We start from the raw sequence: 16,940 nt of genomic DNA, 5'->3' as shown, positions 1-16,940 counted from the left end.
TGAGGCCTGCTAACAAACATCAGACAATTGTAACAATATCATCTTTATTTTAATTTCTTTCTTGAAGAAGTTTTACACATGACTATAGAGCAGAGACATTCAGGACAAAAGGCTGTACTGTTGATACCTGGGCTGGTACCCAGGATCATTTGGGGGCTGTGAACATGGAGGAGGCATACATCAAAGGCCTGGTGTCCCATAAAACTTTCTGTACCATCCAGAGGACAAGCTTGACAAATACACCGTGTTGACAGTAAGTATGTCTTTAGAAAACTGACATTCCCTTGTCCTGTTTGCTTCTGACAAGTTTCCATCATTCTTAGCTGAACCAACATCAAGGATAGCTAATATTTTAAAACCGAGAATTCAGATATGTGCTGTGATTCCCTGGAAGCCAGAGCTGCCTTTGCAGAGCATGACAGAGCCATAGCATTACGTTAGTAACAGCTGCCTCATCAAGCCATGGAAACTGCTGGTGTTAAGAATTGAGGTTTTTTTCTTTTACAAGGTTTGGTGACATCTCCGCTTACACAATGCTACAGGAGCTTTACTAGCGGCTCACCAGAGCAGTGGCAAGTGGACTTGTCTTTTAGGTGCAGGTAACCTCCAACCTTCCAGTTAGGGAGGATGCTGAGAAGTGCAGACAGCTAGACCTTCCACCTGCAGCCCAGACTTATTCCCCAGACCCACCTCTGTGCTCCTCTGTTTGGCTGCTCAGAAGGTCTGCACATTTCGTCTCTTCTTTCTGTATTTCCAGATGAAAGCGACATTCTGGATGGATGCTGCTCACCTGTTCAAGTTAAAGAAATAGAATAACTAAAAACTACACAAGAGGAAGTAAGCAAAAATCTACAAGAAGACCCAAAGCCTTACAGTTCTACATTTCTTTCAAGCTGACATTCATTTTAAAGTAGCCATTTTCATTTTCCTGGTGTGGTTATTTTAAAAAAGAACAACTTCACTATTTTGTGAAACAAACATAAAATCCAGCAGAATACTTTTCCTGAGTAGGAAAGTAAACGGGCATTCTGTGTTGTATGTTGTAATTGCTAACTTAAGAGCAACTGGGCTGTAGAAATTCATACTCTCTCAGGATTGAAGAGCTCCCATTTCACAGCCTGTGGTTGCTGAACTACAGCAAGTTAACTCTTAGTGGCTGTGAGCTGTGTGCAGTTGCTCTGTGCACCCGAGGACCCCCTCTCTGGTCACCCCAGAGTCAGAATAGCCCAAGTGAATTTTCACAAGCTTCAGGACACATTAGAAACACAACCCTATGAGTACAGATGACATTGCTGTCATTTTGAAGTTTGGTGTGAAGCACCTTCTAAAAAAAAAAACGAGAGGGATTAAAAGGAAGAGGTGGAGCTGAAGAGAAACACACTGATCCCAAGGAGCCATGGGAGGTTTCCGATAAAGCTTTCTTAGGGTCCTTAGACACTGTAGAAGCAGACATCAAGGAAAGAGAGGAAAGAGAATCATGAGCTCTCAGCACAGAAGACAACCTTCTCTGATCTGTGTCCTCCTAAGCTGGGCTGCCTGTGGAGCACTTGTCTCTTAGTTTTTCTCCCTCTATGTCTCAGTTCCTCCCTGTCTTCACAAAAACTTGCTTTTATAAGACAGCAATGAAAAGGAACTCTGCTCAGTTAGGTGTGGCTATCTGTGTTTGGTTATCCTACTGTTGATATAGGTCAGCTAGCATTCCAACAAGGCATACGATTTCCTGACAGACTCAAAGGAAGAAACCCAATGTCAGATTTCCCTTTAAAGACCACCTGAGAGGCCTTAGACCTCCAAAATGTAGAGATCCCTTATGCCAAGCAACAGCAACTCATTGATCTCAGTTTCAGAACTGATGAAATGGTAACTTAAGGCGCTACAAGCAGTGCGATCTCTGACACTCCTGGAACAGAGGGAACAATAAGGAATGTGGGACATCTGAGAGGTTAAGGTGGATGGAGCCCCGAGGCTTCCCCACCACCCTTGTGGAGCTCCCTCAGCTGCCCGTGGGGGCGGAGAAGATGCGCTCCAGAAAACCGAAATTTCATCAACAATGACGGATGGATTTCCTCGAACAATCCCCCCCTCTTTTGCTGCACACGTTTAGCTTAGTTGGCGCCCTCAGCCTGGAGGCCTAAGCGTGGAAACCTTGCACAGGGACACAGTTCTCAGAAAAAGCAAGAAATAAGGCTCACACCTTTCTTTTCTTTCTTAAGAAAGATTTTCAAGTAAAGGATAGAGTTCCAGAGAACTAAATAAAACCCATGCAACCCATGTAGTGAACTTCATTTTAGGGGTTCCTTTGGATCGCTTAGGGGGAAAAAAAGAGTATTTCCAAAATGAAACTTTCTTAGTCACACCACGTTCCCTCTGTCACATACTAAACAAACACAAGGACCAGGAGGTGGAAAGAGAAATATTTAACCACAGAGCAACTGCAGTTTCCCTCGGAAGCGAAGCCAGAGCAGGTGGCCTGGGCAGCTGCCACTCTGCTTGCAGGGTGCTAGGGGTGCCCCCAACTCCAGGCGCACTGTCAGACCAGGTCCCAGATCGTCTCCGGGGAGTCAAGGAGAACCTGGGCCCCACTTCTGGCAAACCCGCGACGGAGGTGAGAATAGGAAAAGTGCCAATGAGTCCAGCAAGCCAAGGATTAGGTAAGGCTACAGTAGGACGCCTGGGGTCCCGTGCATTCTGCTCTGGATCGTCCCCGCGGGCTCCACGCTCCACCCGCTCGTGCTGGGACTCGGGAGGTGAGCGCAGCGGTCCACTGCAGGACGCACCTCTTCGGGAAGGGGGCGCGGGTTCACTCACCGGCATCAGCAGCCAGCAGTAGCAGGTCAGCAGCACCGACGCCCTCATCTTGGGCTCAGTGCGCCGCCTTGGTCCGAAGCGTCCACAGCAGCCTCGGCCCCAGCTTGGGGCCTCCCAGGGCAGATTTCCTCAGTCTCGCGCCTAACTCCCTCTCCGCCTTCCAGGCTGCGAGTCTCGGCCCCGCCCCTCCGCCCAGTCCCCGCCTCGCGCCCCTTCTCCTTTCCGCAGAACCTCTCCCTGGCACTGAGGTCCACTAGGTCTCAGTCCAAGCTTTCCTCCCTCCACCTCCGCTCACTCCCAGCGGTGCTGAGCCCTGAGCCTCACCTCAAGACCCTCCTGGCCCGGGTACTTCCCTCGTCAACCCTGCTCTCTCGTGCGCCCCTTCCTGCTGGGCTCCCCTTGCTAGCCCTGCTGCCCTGCGACCCCAATGTGGGCTGGCTGCCTTGCCCACGGCTTTGGAGGGCTGGAGGCTCAGGTAAGCAGATGCTCACGACTAAGGGCATCGCCCACCCTCAGGTAAGGGAACTTGAGCGCTGCTGAGGCGGCACCGACTTCCTGTGAATGAGACGTCTGCATGCAGCTCAAGGAAGAACCCCAGAAAGCAGGCTGGGCGCCCATGGCGGGGGCTGCCGTGGTGTGAGCGAAGAGAAAGAAGGAAACTCTCCTATGGTTTCCCTTGGAGAGCTCAACAGCCGGTTAAACGGAAAGTAGGAACTTCACCGAGGCAAAAGTGGGTCTGCCCATGGGCGCCGGAAGTGTCTCCGCAGACCCACTGGACACCAGGCCCATGGGGACACTGCCACTGCTCAGCTGCGGCTCGGCTCTCCACAGGCCAGTCTAGGGAAGAGTAGAAAGTTACCAGCAGACAATAGCACCAGATAAACTAAAGCAGGTTTAAAGAGTTTTAAACCTCCTATTCAGGTGTAACTTTAAACCCCAAGTCAGAAGACTAGAAGTAGTAGAAAATGCACCCTTCACACTTTGGGGTGCCTGTCTGGCCACTAGCTTTCTTCTCATTAAGTTGATCACGTGCTCTATGACACTAGAGCCCCATGCACCCGAGGGCCTAGGCTTCTATCTGCTGTGCGGCATGCCTCCATCGTCTGTGTATCTGTCCGTGTCTATCCATCGGGGAATCATAAAGAAGGAGAAGGTCTGGACACTAGGTCTGCAGGCTGAGGTCTGGAAGCTTGGGCTCTGGCTGGGTCCACAAACACTCACCGTTATTCCAGCCAGTGAACCTGATCCACCTGCACACTTGTAAGTCACAACCATGGCCCCTGTCCTTCCACCCCAGAGGGTCACAGTAAGGACTAGGAGAGCTGATACATGTGAATAGTTGTGAGGGCCTGCCCTCCAAAACCACGGCTGGATATTCTGGGTCAAAAGACGGGTGAGATGCCAGGGTTCGTCCCCACAGTGCTCCGCCCACAGCCACGGAGTATGTGATGATGTGAAGTGATAGCTCTGACAACGAGGAGATACAGGCAGGGGGAAACAAGAGGGCCTTGACCTTCCTGGGGGTCCCAAAGAGACTGGTCGCCAGTGCCGGTGAAGGTTCCTCAGATAGAACTTTAGAAAGGAGTGTCCTACACAACATGCCATGCCATGGTCAGTGCTGGGGCAGCTCAGAAAATCAAGCACGGAGGCCCTGACACACAGTAGGAGTAGGGTCATTGCTGTCTAGAGCTCTTGGCTCATCCTCAGAAAGGACACCCGTAGAGGCTCCCTAGCCTGGCCTTCTGGCTGCCTGAAGTCACACTGCTAATGAAAGACTGAGCTGAGTTTTTGTCAATGAGACTTTACCCTTTACCCTGTCTTTCAAGGTCTCTTTATTCTCCTTTCCAAGCCACCCCCATTGGGGTAAGCAGAGAGAAAGACAGAGAGAGAGAGAGAGAGAGAGAGAGAGAGAGAGAGAGAGAGAGAGAGAGAGAGAGAGAGAGAGAAGGAGAAGGAGAGAAGGAGAGAGAGACACCCAGAGAAAGAAGCCAGGCAGACACCAGACAGACATAGAGAAGCAGAAGTAAGAAAGGTACTACACACCAAGGCAAAAGGTAGATAAAGAAAAACAGGTTAATCTAAAAGAACTTGCCAGAAACGTGCCTAAGCATTCAGAACTAATAATATGTCTCTGTGTCATGATTTGGGAGCTGGTTGGTGGCTCCAAAGAAAAAGCCTGGTACAGAGCCCCCCTTGTACCTATGGGTGAGTCTACTTGGGTCTATATGGGACCTCACACTATTCAGAGCTGGGATCTGAACCTGAGTCTCAGCCTTGGTTTAGCTGTGCCCTCCAGCATCCCTCCAACTGCTCTGACCACTCCCCCTCATCCTCTCCACCTACTGATATCTGGGCACCTTATCCCTTCCACACTGACATCCTCTTGAATGTTGGGCAGTTTCCTGGTACCTTCTGGCACCTAAGTGGCTGCTCTGGTTTCCAGACTAAGAAGCCACAGGCTTTCAGTCCTTGTTATCATAGAGGCTCCTTATACCCCAAAGCAGCATTTGGGGCAATGCTTTTCATATACCATTTTAATGAACCCTCTTGTTCTCTTAGGATGTGGTCACTGATTTCTTTTCCTTTTGTGCCAGTGAAGTTTAGTCTCAGCTGTCATGGCCAACCCTGAGGGCTTAGATCCTTTGTGATCAGCTAGCACTCTCCAAGTGCTTCCCTACATGGAGCTTATTCAGTGAAACTTATCAGAAACATTAGAAGCGTATATGCACACATACAAAGAGGATCCTCAGGAAATGACAGATGACACCCACTAACATCCGCTGACTCTTGCTCTGTTTTCTTATCTACGAGGGCTTTGTGTTCAACTAAAATCTTCAACAACAAGAAAGAATGAAAGTGATTGTTTCAACGCTATTTGTCTTACTTTTACAAAATGAAATTCTTTCTCAGTGCTTCTTTCTGACACCACCCCGTAATGAGGGGAGCAATTTCAGGGGAGAACATAAACTGAATCTATTTGCTGTGCCTAGAGGGGATGGTTATGAAAGACACATGACCTATTAGGAGGTACAACTACAGCCATCTCCAGGGTTCTGCACCTCTCATGTGCAGAGAAGGAAAACAACACTACTGATTTGTAAAGCGCAAACCTCCTCCTTTGCAAAATGTATTAGATGATGGGTTGATGGCTCATCCTGGCTCCGTTAATATCCTGAAAAGCAAACTAAATTCTTGTTTAAAATGTAAGATTTATATTTCATATTGGTTATGGGTCTTGAAAATGTAAAATGAAAACATAAGAGAGTTTTACCTACTATTCTGTCAGAGCTGGGGGAAAACAGCCTTATAATTCATTTTATTGCACAAATTTGAAAGGCAAGACTTCATGCCTGTTTTTACAGTGGAAGTTGATGAACGGAGCCTGTTTCCAGGCCTATTTCTCCTCACTTGAGGTTTGACCCACTCAGGGTGAGTTCTAGGAGGGGAGCAGCTCATAGTACCTATAGAAATTTTAACTTTTCTTATAGTAAGTTTAATATCAACCTATTAATACATGTGTGTTGAGCACACATACCTTTCCAGATTCTGAGCCCAATCCTCCCTTCATGGTCAGAGTTCTTGGGAAAGGGGGCAGAACCAAAAAGAGGGAAAAAGAAATCCTCTCGGGCGCTGCCTCACCTGAGTATGGCAGCCGCAAAGCCCACAACCAAGCTGTCTACAATCTGGAGAAGCAGGAAAGCTGGTGTAATGTCCAAAGGCCTCAGATCCAGTAAAACATATGGTGCAATTCTTAGATCAGGCAAAGGATTGAGAGGTGGTGGGTCCTAGAGTCCAAATCCTCAAGAACCTGGAGTTCTGATGTCCAAGGCAGGGGATGCTGCTCCTGAAGAGAAAGCAATAATTCATCTTTTCTTTGGAGTTTTGGTTCATTTGGGCTCCAGCTAACCAATGGTACCACACACACAGACAGTGGGTCTTCCCACTTAGCCCCAGGCTCAAACTGTTATCCAAAACACCCAATGACAAATCCAGGCGTGATGCTCACCAGCTGTCTGCGTTTTCCTCAACCCAGCTACATTGACTACTGACATTCACCCTCACACGTGTCCCATGTTGAATTAGAATGGGAGAAACTTTTGTTCTCCATCTTTTTGCAGGTGTTTTTACTAAGGCTCGGGGCCTTTCTGTTTTCAATGACATGGAGCACTTCTTGTACACAGAACTCGGAACTCGGAGTACTTCCTGAACATGGAACAAGGAACTTGGATGCCTACATGGGAAGAGGGTTAAAATGAGAGTGTGAGAGAACACTGTAAGGAAAAACTCAAATTTTAAGTTCATGTAATCCACCAGTGAGGAGTTTTTATTGAAAAATAGCAGATGGTAAATTCTCTTCTCAAATCATTAGAGGAGAAGGCAGCTTGAACTCCAGGAATCGGGGGTAGGGTGGAGGTGTGCCATGGCTGCAATCCTCTACAGCCTCCTCTTGTCGCCAGATCTGAGCTCATGTACTCTGGTTCAGGTTCAACTCAATTGTGTAATTGTCCGTACTAAAAAATAGCATTGCTCTTCAAAATTTGAAGTTGAAGCATAGGTTATGCAGAATAAATAGCACAGTTCTTAGCTAAGTTTTTCCTACACACACGCCAGAGGAGGCACATTCTACGTGAAGATTCAGTGTGTTCCAGAATCCGGGGGCTCCTTCTCCTATCTCCAAGGCATTGCATGGTCCCTTCCATACACCTGTGGGCTATTTTGTTATTGTTAGAGTTGTTTGTGTTTGTATTTTTTTAAAAGGCAGTCTCATATTGACCTCAAACTCCATCCTACATTAAGCTAAGACTGACTATGAATTTTTCATCTGTCTTCCTCCATCTCCCGAGCACTGGGATTACAAATGTGTGCCTCTATGACTAACCATATAGCTATGGTTTACACTTGAAAATCACTGCACCTGAGCCTACCAAGAAGCCAGCATGAGTGAAGCCAGCAGAGGACTGTGGTGTTTCTGCTTCTGCCATTTGACATGTGCTGATTTGCACAGAGCTCTTATACTGTTTCAATTTCACAGGCCACCATGAGTTTGCAAACTTGCTGAGAGCCTGTGACCTGCATTTATTTCCTTGTCCCCGAGGCACCTGAGTAGAGCTTGGGTATGGTGATAGTGGCTGGAGTGTTAACTAGCAGCATGGTCTTTACTCCCTGGCCTATTCCTAGATGCTCGTTGAGAAGGCCAGAATGTCCTATAGATCATTCAATCAAAAGCAAGCATTTATGCAGCACCACATGTGTTCTGGGTGCTGCGCTTGGCCATGGGAACAGAGCCCATGCTCGTTCTTTAGGAAGCGTGCTGTCTGTTGAGGAAGCCAGTCTCTACACAGGAGTCACAGGGTGAGCAAACATGCATTCTTGTAGCTTTGCTCTAATAAGCTGAACCGGCCAAACAGATGGGCAGATAGTAAGTAAAATAACATTGTGCTTTAACACAAGGCCTCTTGAGTGGATGTTAGGGCTGAGTGCTCCGCTTTGATGCTCTGTAACTGAAGAGCAGGAAGGGTGGCTAGCCTATGGGGCTGCCCACATTTCTGCTGCAAAGTCCCTTTTGCCATAATCGAGAACACTTGGCTGATTGCTTTGAGCTGTCTTTCTCCCGACAGCAGTCACACTCTGCTTTGTCTCCAGAGTGAAGTTGCCATCTGTATAAAAAAGGTGAGTCAGCAAGCATGATAAAGGAAGAGTGGGAAGAAAACCAGAAGAGGGAGCTAAAAAGCAAAACTCGATGCTGTGATCCGATCCTGATTTTTTTTTTTTTTCTTTCATCTCTATGCTGTCTATGGGTGTCAGGGAGTTAATCAGGAAGACAATTTGTTCTGCCATATAAGAGAAAGTGTGTATGAGAGCCATTGATCTATCAGAGTTTGGTGGACTTCTCAATGTATTTCTTGTCCAGGGCTTTTGGGTGACTTTATAATGGCCTCTGGATCCTCATAGTTTCATCAGTTTGGAGTCCATGGCAACCATCCAATGTCTGAGTGTCCCTAAGCATGAACAAAGCAAGTGCTGAATAGCACCTGGGGAGCTGTGGCAGCAGAAGCAGACTCCTGATTTTGCCAAAGGATGCACCTTGTTCCAGTGTAAATCCCCTCCTGATGCTGAGGATCCCTTAAATGACTTCCCTCCACAATCCAAGTGAACAGATGGCATTTTGTATAGCAATTGTCTTCAGGTGGCTGATGTTTTCTTCTTCAAAGAATAATGATTTGAATCTGGAATCAGAGTCCAAAGATGCTAAGTTTTTCTCTCTATTCCAGGACAGATGAGACTACCAGGACTAGCTAGTACCGTGGAGGTGGCCTCTAACGGGGACTCCACACACATCAGCCTGTACCTTGTCCACCAGATATTGCCCACCCTGTTTTCCTGGTGGAAGAAAAAGATCTTGTTTTAGTCATAATTCATTTCATTACCAAAGTGTGTAAAACACCAAAGAATGAATCAGCTCCTAGCAAACCTTCAATTTAAGGCTATAAACAGTTCAGCAAGTGAAATTAAAGAGCTCTGAGGTCAATGTGGCCTTTAGTTTTTGATGCTGTGCTACATTCTCTTTGAATAACGAAATATTCAGGGCCGGGAGTCAATGGCGAGCACTTGTCTGGAGTTCACGGAGCCCTTGGTTCCTCCCTGATGTTGCAAACAGGAGGAAAAGCAATACTTTCCATGTTCTTACACTTCTTCTCACGAAATGCTCTTTTAAAAGTGATAGTGTAATGCAATCTTCTAGAAATGAGATTCTTAAGAAAATGTAAAAATGAAGTCTTGTGATTCACCAGCCAGGACAACCTGGGTGCTCAGGTTAGAGTGAGGTTTTGGGTTGCTGTGCAGGACATGAACCCCACTTGTTTCCTCTTCAGCAGAGGACAGCTGCTCTGAGAGACCAATAGGCATGCTGTACTGCAGCTGCATCACCCGCACCCAAGCCCCAGACTAGGAACACTGGCTGTGGCAAAAGATACCCTTCTCATTCCCAGCGACATTGTTCCTAAGTTAAAATATATGGGGTGGATGCCTCCCTCCCCAGCCCAGGAAGTGCTCCAAGCTTTATTTATGCACAGCAAACACTGTGCTCCCAGCCTTGCATTGAAGGCACTCATGCTGGAGCCCTGGAGCGACAATCACTCTAGTGTCCCTGAGTAGCACCTATCCATACTCATGTCCTTATTCACAATCAGGACTGTGTGGTTGCGTCCTGCCCTGCACCCACCCAGTTCCCTCTATGCAATGCCCTGTGGTGGTGTGTGAAAGCTTCCCTTTGGCCTTTCTCATGGGTGCTTCCTGAGGTTGCAGTGTCCTGGCCAGGGGAGCACTGCCCCTCAGTGGACAGTGTCTGCTTCACACTATCTTCCAAGTCAGCAGGAGCTGCCCAAGGTAGAGGGGAAACACGGGGCACTTGAGCATGGGGAGGGCACTGAAGGTGCTGCCTTCCTGACAACAGGGCTAGAGGAACATCACTGTCCTTCATAAGGTCTGAGAAGCCAGCACCTGGGCCAGCCATTGTTAGCGTCACTCAGGAGGAACCCGCCTTTCTCCTAGCAACAAGGCAGCACGGCATGTGTGAACCAAGTACCTGGGCCTGGGTTTCAGGGTCTCTGTTGTGAGCTCCAAGCATTTTCCAGGGAGGATGTCAGCCAGATGTGAGAGAGGGCAGCGCAGAGACCTGGCTCCACATTGAAAGCTGGTTGTATATCTTGGGGCTGTGACATCCTAGAGGTGGAGGAAGTGACACATCAAGGTCAGCGATCACTCAGGGAAACAGTAGTAGTGGTAGACTCAAACTCAGTAGATTAAAATAGTTGAGTATGACACATGTCTTTGTAAGTCAAGTTCTCAGGATAGGAAAGCTGTCATTCACCTATGACTATTTGGGCATATGTGTATGTCACTGGTGTGGTACACGTCTATGTGTGCATGGTAATGTGTGCACATAGGCATGTATAGCCGGTATGGCGATCTGAATGTAGTGGGACATGAATATGTGCATGCAGCTGGGGTGTGTGTGTGTGTGTGTGTGTGTGTGTGTGTGTGTGTATGTGTGCAGTTGGTGTGTGGTACATGTGTTTCTGGGTTGTGTTGTATGTAGCTGGTATGGTGGGTGTATTTGTAGGGGTGGTGTAGAATGTGTTGTATGTATTTGTAGCTGGTGTGAATATGTGTCTGCTTGTGATGAGGTATGTGAATACGTGTGTAGCTGGTATGATGTGTGTCTGGTGTGATACATGTATCTATATTGCTGTGGTGTGTGTAGCTGGAAGCTTGTGAATGTGTGTGTCTGGTGCATATGTCTGTGCTGAAGTGTGTGTACATGTATCTATGCATATACTGTGATGTTTGCATTGTGGTGTATATGTCTGTGCTGTAGTGTGTGTGTGTGTGTGTGTGTGTGTGTGTGTGTGTGTGTGTGTGTGTATCTGTCTATGGTGTGAGGTGTGTGCTGTGGTTCATGTGTCTGTGCTGTAGTGTGTGTATTTATCCATGCATGTGCTATGGTGTGTGTGTTGTGGTGTATGTGTCTGTGTGATGTGATGAGCCTCTTTGTATTGTGGTATGTGTCTCTGGAGGTGCACGTGTCTACTCACTTCATATTCATTATTTCTCAGCACTCCTAAGCCTGACATCTTCGTCACAGGGAAATAGCTTCATCACGGGAGCAGGTGGCATGCAGGAAGCCCTGGTCCCTTTGCAAGAATGCCTGTCACTCTAGTGCTTAATGTTTGGAATTCTTTGGAATAGACTTGGGGATTTTCTTTTATGCTTTATACATTTACATCGGTTCAAGGACAAGTAAATGCTACAGAACTGAAAACCAATATAAAATATTGCTGAAAGAAAGTGTCCTCCTCCCCTCCTCCTGTCTCCTTTCTTTAGGGAGAACACAGGTTCCTTTCTCCAACTCAGGTGACTTGGCTCAGCAGGTCACCAGCCAGGCCAGGGGAAAGATGTCAGCTCTCCTCATCCTCGTCCTCGTCCTCCTCTTTCCTTTCTTCTTCTGTCCATGAGCCAGGCTGCCTTTTGAATACCCCGCAGCACAGCTTTGGTCTCAAATTAGTATTTAAAAGTAAAATGAAATTGAGAAAATTACTCAGGTATTTTAGACAAAATATCCCTACTCTTCTTTTGTGTGTGTGTGTGTGTGTGTGTGTGTGTGTGTGTGTGTGTGTGTGTGTTGTGTACATGTTATGTATGTTTCTGTACACAAGTGTGGACATACATGTTGGGGTCAGAGAACAACCTCAGATGTCTATCACCTCATTTGAAACAGAGTCCCCTGTTAGCTGCTGCGTACCACAGGTTAATATTGAAAACTATCCACGTCTATCCAGGTGAGTGGAAAAAGAAAACGGTATAAATACACACTGGAATACTACTCAGCATTTTAAAAGTAGAGAATGTTGTCATCTGCCACAACATGATAGATCCAGAGGATTTTATTCTGGGGGGAATGAGGCAGACACAGAAAGAAAAGCATGATCCCACTCAGGTAGAATCTATTCTGCTCTGTTATAACTCCTGGAGAAATCCCTGGCTTGAGACTGAGACCCAGTACAGAAAAGAATTAGCATGATGGTGTGTCCTTTCTCAAGAATTGGCTGTGACATCTCTTTACAAGGTTCCCACTGGCTAGGAGGCCCAAATATACACATGTACAAATACACACAGATAAATATACACAAGTACACACATGTACATCCATATAAACACATGCATATACTCACATAAATATATACATATGCACACACACAAAAATATACACATGTACACACATATACACAAATATATAATGTACACATATAAACACATGAGCATACATAAACATACACACATACACACATAATATACACTTGTATACATACAAGTATAGATATACACACATAAACATGAAAATACACATGTACACACATAAAAACACACCTATACATGCATAAATATATACATGTACATAGACACATAAACACCTACATGTAAATACAGAAATATACACATGTTCACACATAAACATACATATAAACATGCACATGTACACACATATAAACATACAAATATACATACAATACACATTTACATACTTGTACAAACACATAAGCCCTGACACTAACCCCTAACAATAACCATAACACTAACACTCTACCCTCTAACCCCAGCCCCCAATCCTAACTGTTACCTTCACTTTCAGACCTTCAAGTTTTGGCTTCTCAGAGAATTCACGAAAGATTTCCATGCCACATCCCTGTCCTCAGTGGCCTCACAGTGGATGATCCTAATTTTTATTACATTGTAATGCCTGTATCCTTCATGTCTCTAAAGCCAGAACCAAACGGTTTATGCTACCAAGTGTGCCTACCCTTTCTGAGTGGAGCCTGTCCCCCTTTCTGAGTGGAGTCTACCCCCATTCCTGAGTGCAGCCCCCCTCCATTGAATAAACTTTCCTCTGGAGTTACTTTTCATGAGCAGAAAATCCCCAGGCCCTCCTGCTTACAAGTTGCAAGCGTCATTGATGGGGTCTTGCCCCGTGGGGACCCCTCACTTTGCAGTACTTCACATCAGACCTCGTCTTATTCCTTTCAGCATAAGCTTTACCTCCAACATTTAACTTTCTGCTCTCTTACATTTCAAAATACATTTTGTGTTTCTTTTTGCCCTGGTTGCTCTTTTTCTCATTGTAGACCTGTATAATAGTGATTACTAGTAACCACACGACAGAAATCAATATTAGGTTGTCTTGAAATCTTCTCTTCAAAGGAAATTAAATCAACACTTTTCAATTTAGTCTCAGGCAGTTTCTAAGGATAAAGGCAGAAAGTAGTTACAGTCTTTGCCGAAATACCACAGGAATCGTCTCTAGCTCAGTTGCTAATATTATTTGTAAAGGGCATGAGCTCTCAGATAAGCACTAGAGAAACCAGAGTTGTTACATATGCAGGCTTTTTTTCTTCAATAGAAGAAATTGACACCTGTCTTCCAACCAGAAGGGTGGGAATGGATGCATTAATACCTGGTATCTTTGCTATTCTGTAAAGCCAGCCCTGTTGGAATACCCCAGAATCCTAAGCAGTGTTTCTCAGTCAAAAAAATTCCATCCTCATGAAAGAGGTCCCATGCACTTTACAAAAGAGTTTGCTATTATGCTCATTAGAAACCCTTCCTCCAGAGGCCCCTATTCTGAGAACTGTTTCTCAGTCAACAGAACTCATTCTTATGGAAAAGATCACAGGTGCTTTGTAGAAGAGTTTCGATGTAGCCATGCCTGAAGCTTTGTGATGATAATTGTCACCTGGAAACGTTTTCCAAGGTTTTACTGCATTTAAATGTGTAAAATAAACCACTTGACATCAGACTTCAGAAGGTTTGACCAGCACTGGCTAAGCTGTGCTGACCTGACCTCACCTGGATCATTTCACTGCCAGCCACCATGCTTGTAGGGACTCCCACAGCTGTTCTCCTCTAAGCCTGTTGTGAGCCTTCAGAGTCCACAATGCTGTTGGTGCTGCTGTCTTCCAAGTTCCTACTAGGATGGTCTATTAAGCCTTGCTTACTGTGGTCAAGCACTTTCCTAGTTAAAAGTCTCAAAGTCTTCCACATCCCTCCAAAACCCGTTATGGTCAGGTCGGTCATAGCAACAGTCTACTCCCTGATACCAACTTCTTTCTTAGTTACTTTTCTATTACTGTGATTAAACGCCACAACGAAGGCAACTGATGGAAGAGTTTATCTGGAGCTTACGGTTTCAGGTTCGAAATTCATGGACATCATGGCAAGGGGAACATGTCAGCAGTCAAGGAGGCATGATGCTGGAACAGTAGCAGAGAGCTCACTAATGAGGCACAACCACAAGGCGGAGAGAGGTCACTGGGAAGGGCATGAGCTTCTGAAACTTCAAAATCTGCCCCAGTGACACACCTCTTACAATGTCACACCTCCTAATCCTTCACAAACAGTTCCACAAACTGGGGGCCAGGTATTCAATATATTAGGATATGGGTTTTTTTTTCTCATGCAAACCACCACAGTGGCATTAAAAAACAACAACAACCCGTATTCATACTTGTTGATGCCTTCACCTTTTTTTTTTTTTTTTTGGTGACAATTAGCACTGCACTTGGACACTGAATATTTTACGAGGAAGCTCTTTGGATTTGCTTGAAATAAGTATGAGTTTTTCATTTTAATGTATTCATTTTTCTGACAAGGCATGGAAAGAGACTTTCTTTAGTAAAGAAGGTGAAACAAGACAATATGACGAGGACAGTCATGGAATGAACAGGTTTCAGATCTCAGATATAAACAACTGATGGGTTCAGAGTATGTTCATATGTTTTCCATATGCAGAGCCATTGATGCCCATTCTAGTTAGCTTTCTGTTGCAGTAAGAAACATCATGGCCAAAAGCAACTTGAGGCAGAAAGTTTATTTATTTTACTTTATTTAATTAATTTTAATTATTTTATTTAATTTTAACCTCCATCTCATGGTCCATGTTTGGGGTGATAGGGAGGAACTCAAGGCAGGATCTCAGAAGCAATAACCAGGAAGGAATACTGGTTACTGTCTTGCTCACTAGCTAATGTTCAGAGAACTTCCTTATACGTCCAGGACCACCTGCCTGGGAATGGCATTGCCCACAGTGGGTTGTGCCCCTCAACCTCAGTATCATTCAACAATCAAGACACTTTCTTGAAAACATAGCCACAGACTAATCTAATGTAGGCAGTTCAGTTAAGGGTCTCTCCTCCCAGGTGACTCTAGGTTGCATCAAATGACAGTAGAAACTCACAGGGCAACATCTGAGTCCCGGGTGTAAGCAGATACCGAACCACCGAACCAGACAGTGTTTTCCAAGGATGCTCTAAAGTAGAACAGAGTTTCACTGAGTCTCTGACACCCCTCTAGGTGTGTGACAGGCCTGGATGCCTATTGCCTAATCACCCCGTTTGGGACTCAGCAAGGGTTTGGTGCCTTGTTCATGTAGGTTCCATGTTTGACTTCAGCCTGAGCTCAGCCAAACAGACCTTATAGGAACAGGACTTGTCTTCATTGAGTTCCTGTCTTCCTCCATGATGTTGAAGAGAGGCCTCCAGTCCCATTCTGGTCTTGTCAGGTTAGTTTAATGCTTATTTTCTTGGAAAGAAATTGTTTCTAGCTTATAGCTGCAATCACTGTTTGAATAGTCTCAACATTCAAGCAGCAAACCTCACTTTTCTCCCCAGTTGATGGTCATGTCTCATGTTTTAAGACTACCAATAAATATTCTAATTTCTTATTGGTATATGTTAGAATTCTGCCCTCACTCCAGCTGCATGACCGCACATGCAAAGTTCAGGAGTTAAGCAAAGGGTCTTGCGTCTTATGTCATCAGTGTGTGCTGGTGATTATGTATTCACGGCAAATCTGCGCATGCGTGGCATAGCTCTGTAAGCCCACCTGCACCTTAAAGAGCCGTGACTCAGACCCCACCCTCTCTCTCTGCTCTGCTCTCTCCCCCTCCACCATCTCTCTCTGCTCTCCACATGTGCGTCCCCACCACGTCTGGTTCTTCTGCCCCCACCCCTCTTCCTCCTAATAAAGCTCTGATACTGATACTGGGTTCTGTTGTGACCATGACCTTTCGGCGCAGTAACCAGCACCGCCACCAGTGTGGCTTATCATTCTTACAGTATAGCCATTTTCTTAGGTTCCTTAGTAAGGATTTGTTCTTGAACTGTGTTGTAGAAAGCTCAGTAGAAGACTGTGTACTAACACTTGTAAGTTCATTGCTTTGATCCAAAGCACAATAGGAAAAACAAATACACTGTTGGTTAAACAGTGATTATACTATAAAAATGTGAACCAGAATGCCTCATATCAGCTATCACCCAGTGTTAATGAGCACCTGCTGGAATAAATGACTGATCACCTTGTTTGTGTTATTACTCTCTTATAGGATCCTTGGACTTGCAGTAAGTAGAGAATGTCATTTTCTGACAGACTTAATGCTTTGAGATAATTTGGGGAGCTCAGAAAGAGGGTAACACACCCCATGAACTGCAAATGAAATTGATGATATATTAAGTATTGTGTTGGTTTCCTAGCCTCGAACTACTTTTGAGAGTTTAATCTGAAGTTTTGTTTTTTTTTGTTTT

General features: G+C 45.6%; 1 protein-coding gene across 1 annotated transcript in view; it reads right to left on the bottom strand.

Annotated features, from left to right (window-relative positions):
- The window catches only part of Vipr2 (vasoactive intestinal peptide receptor 2), an 89,128-nt gene extending 86,177 nt beyond the window's left edge, over nt 1-2,951 (bottom strand). The window contains exons 1-2 of the mRNA XM_052739178.1: nt 2,809-2,951; nt 691-790 (exon numbers count right to left, since the gene is read on the bottom strand). Coding sequence (XP_052595138.1) covers nt 691-790; nt 2,809-2,856 — 148 coding nt within the window. The 5' untranslated portion in view covers nt 2,857-2,951. The remainder of the gene's footprint in view (nt 1-690; nt 791-2,808) is intronic.
- Between the last annotated feature and the right edge of the window lie 13,989 nt (nt 2,952-16,940).

Source organism: Peromyscus californicus, unplaced genomic scaffold (assembly GCF_007827085.1).
Source record: "Peromyscus californicus insignis strain IS unplaced genomic scaffold, ASM782708v3 Scaffold_15__1_contigs__length_86483966, whole genome shotgun sequence".
Taxonomy (NCBI): domain Eukaryota; kingdom Metazoa; phylum Chordata; class Mammalia; order Rodentia; family Cricetidae; genus Peromyscus; species Peromyscus californicus.
The sequence above is the reverse complement of the archived record's forward strand: the minus strand, read 5'-3'. Positions and strand labels throughout refer to the sequence as shown.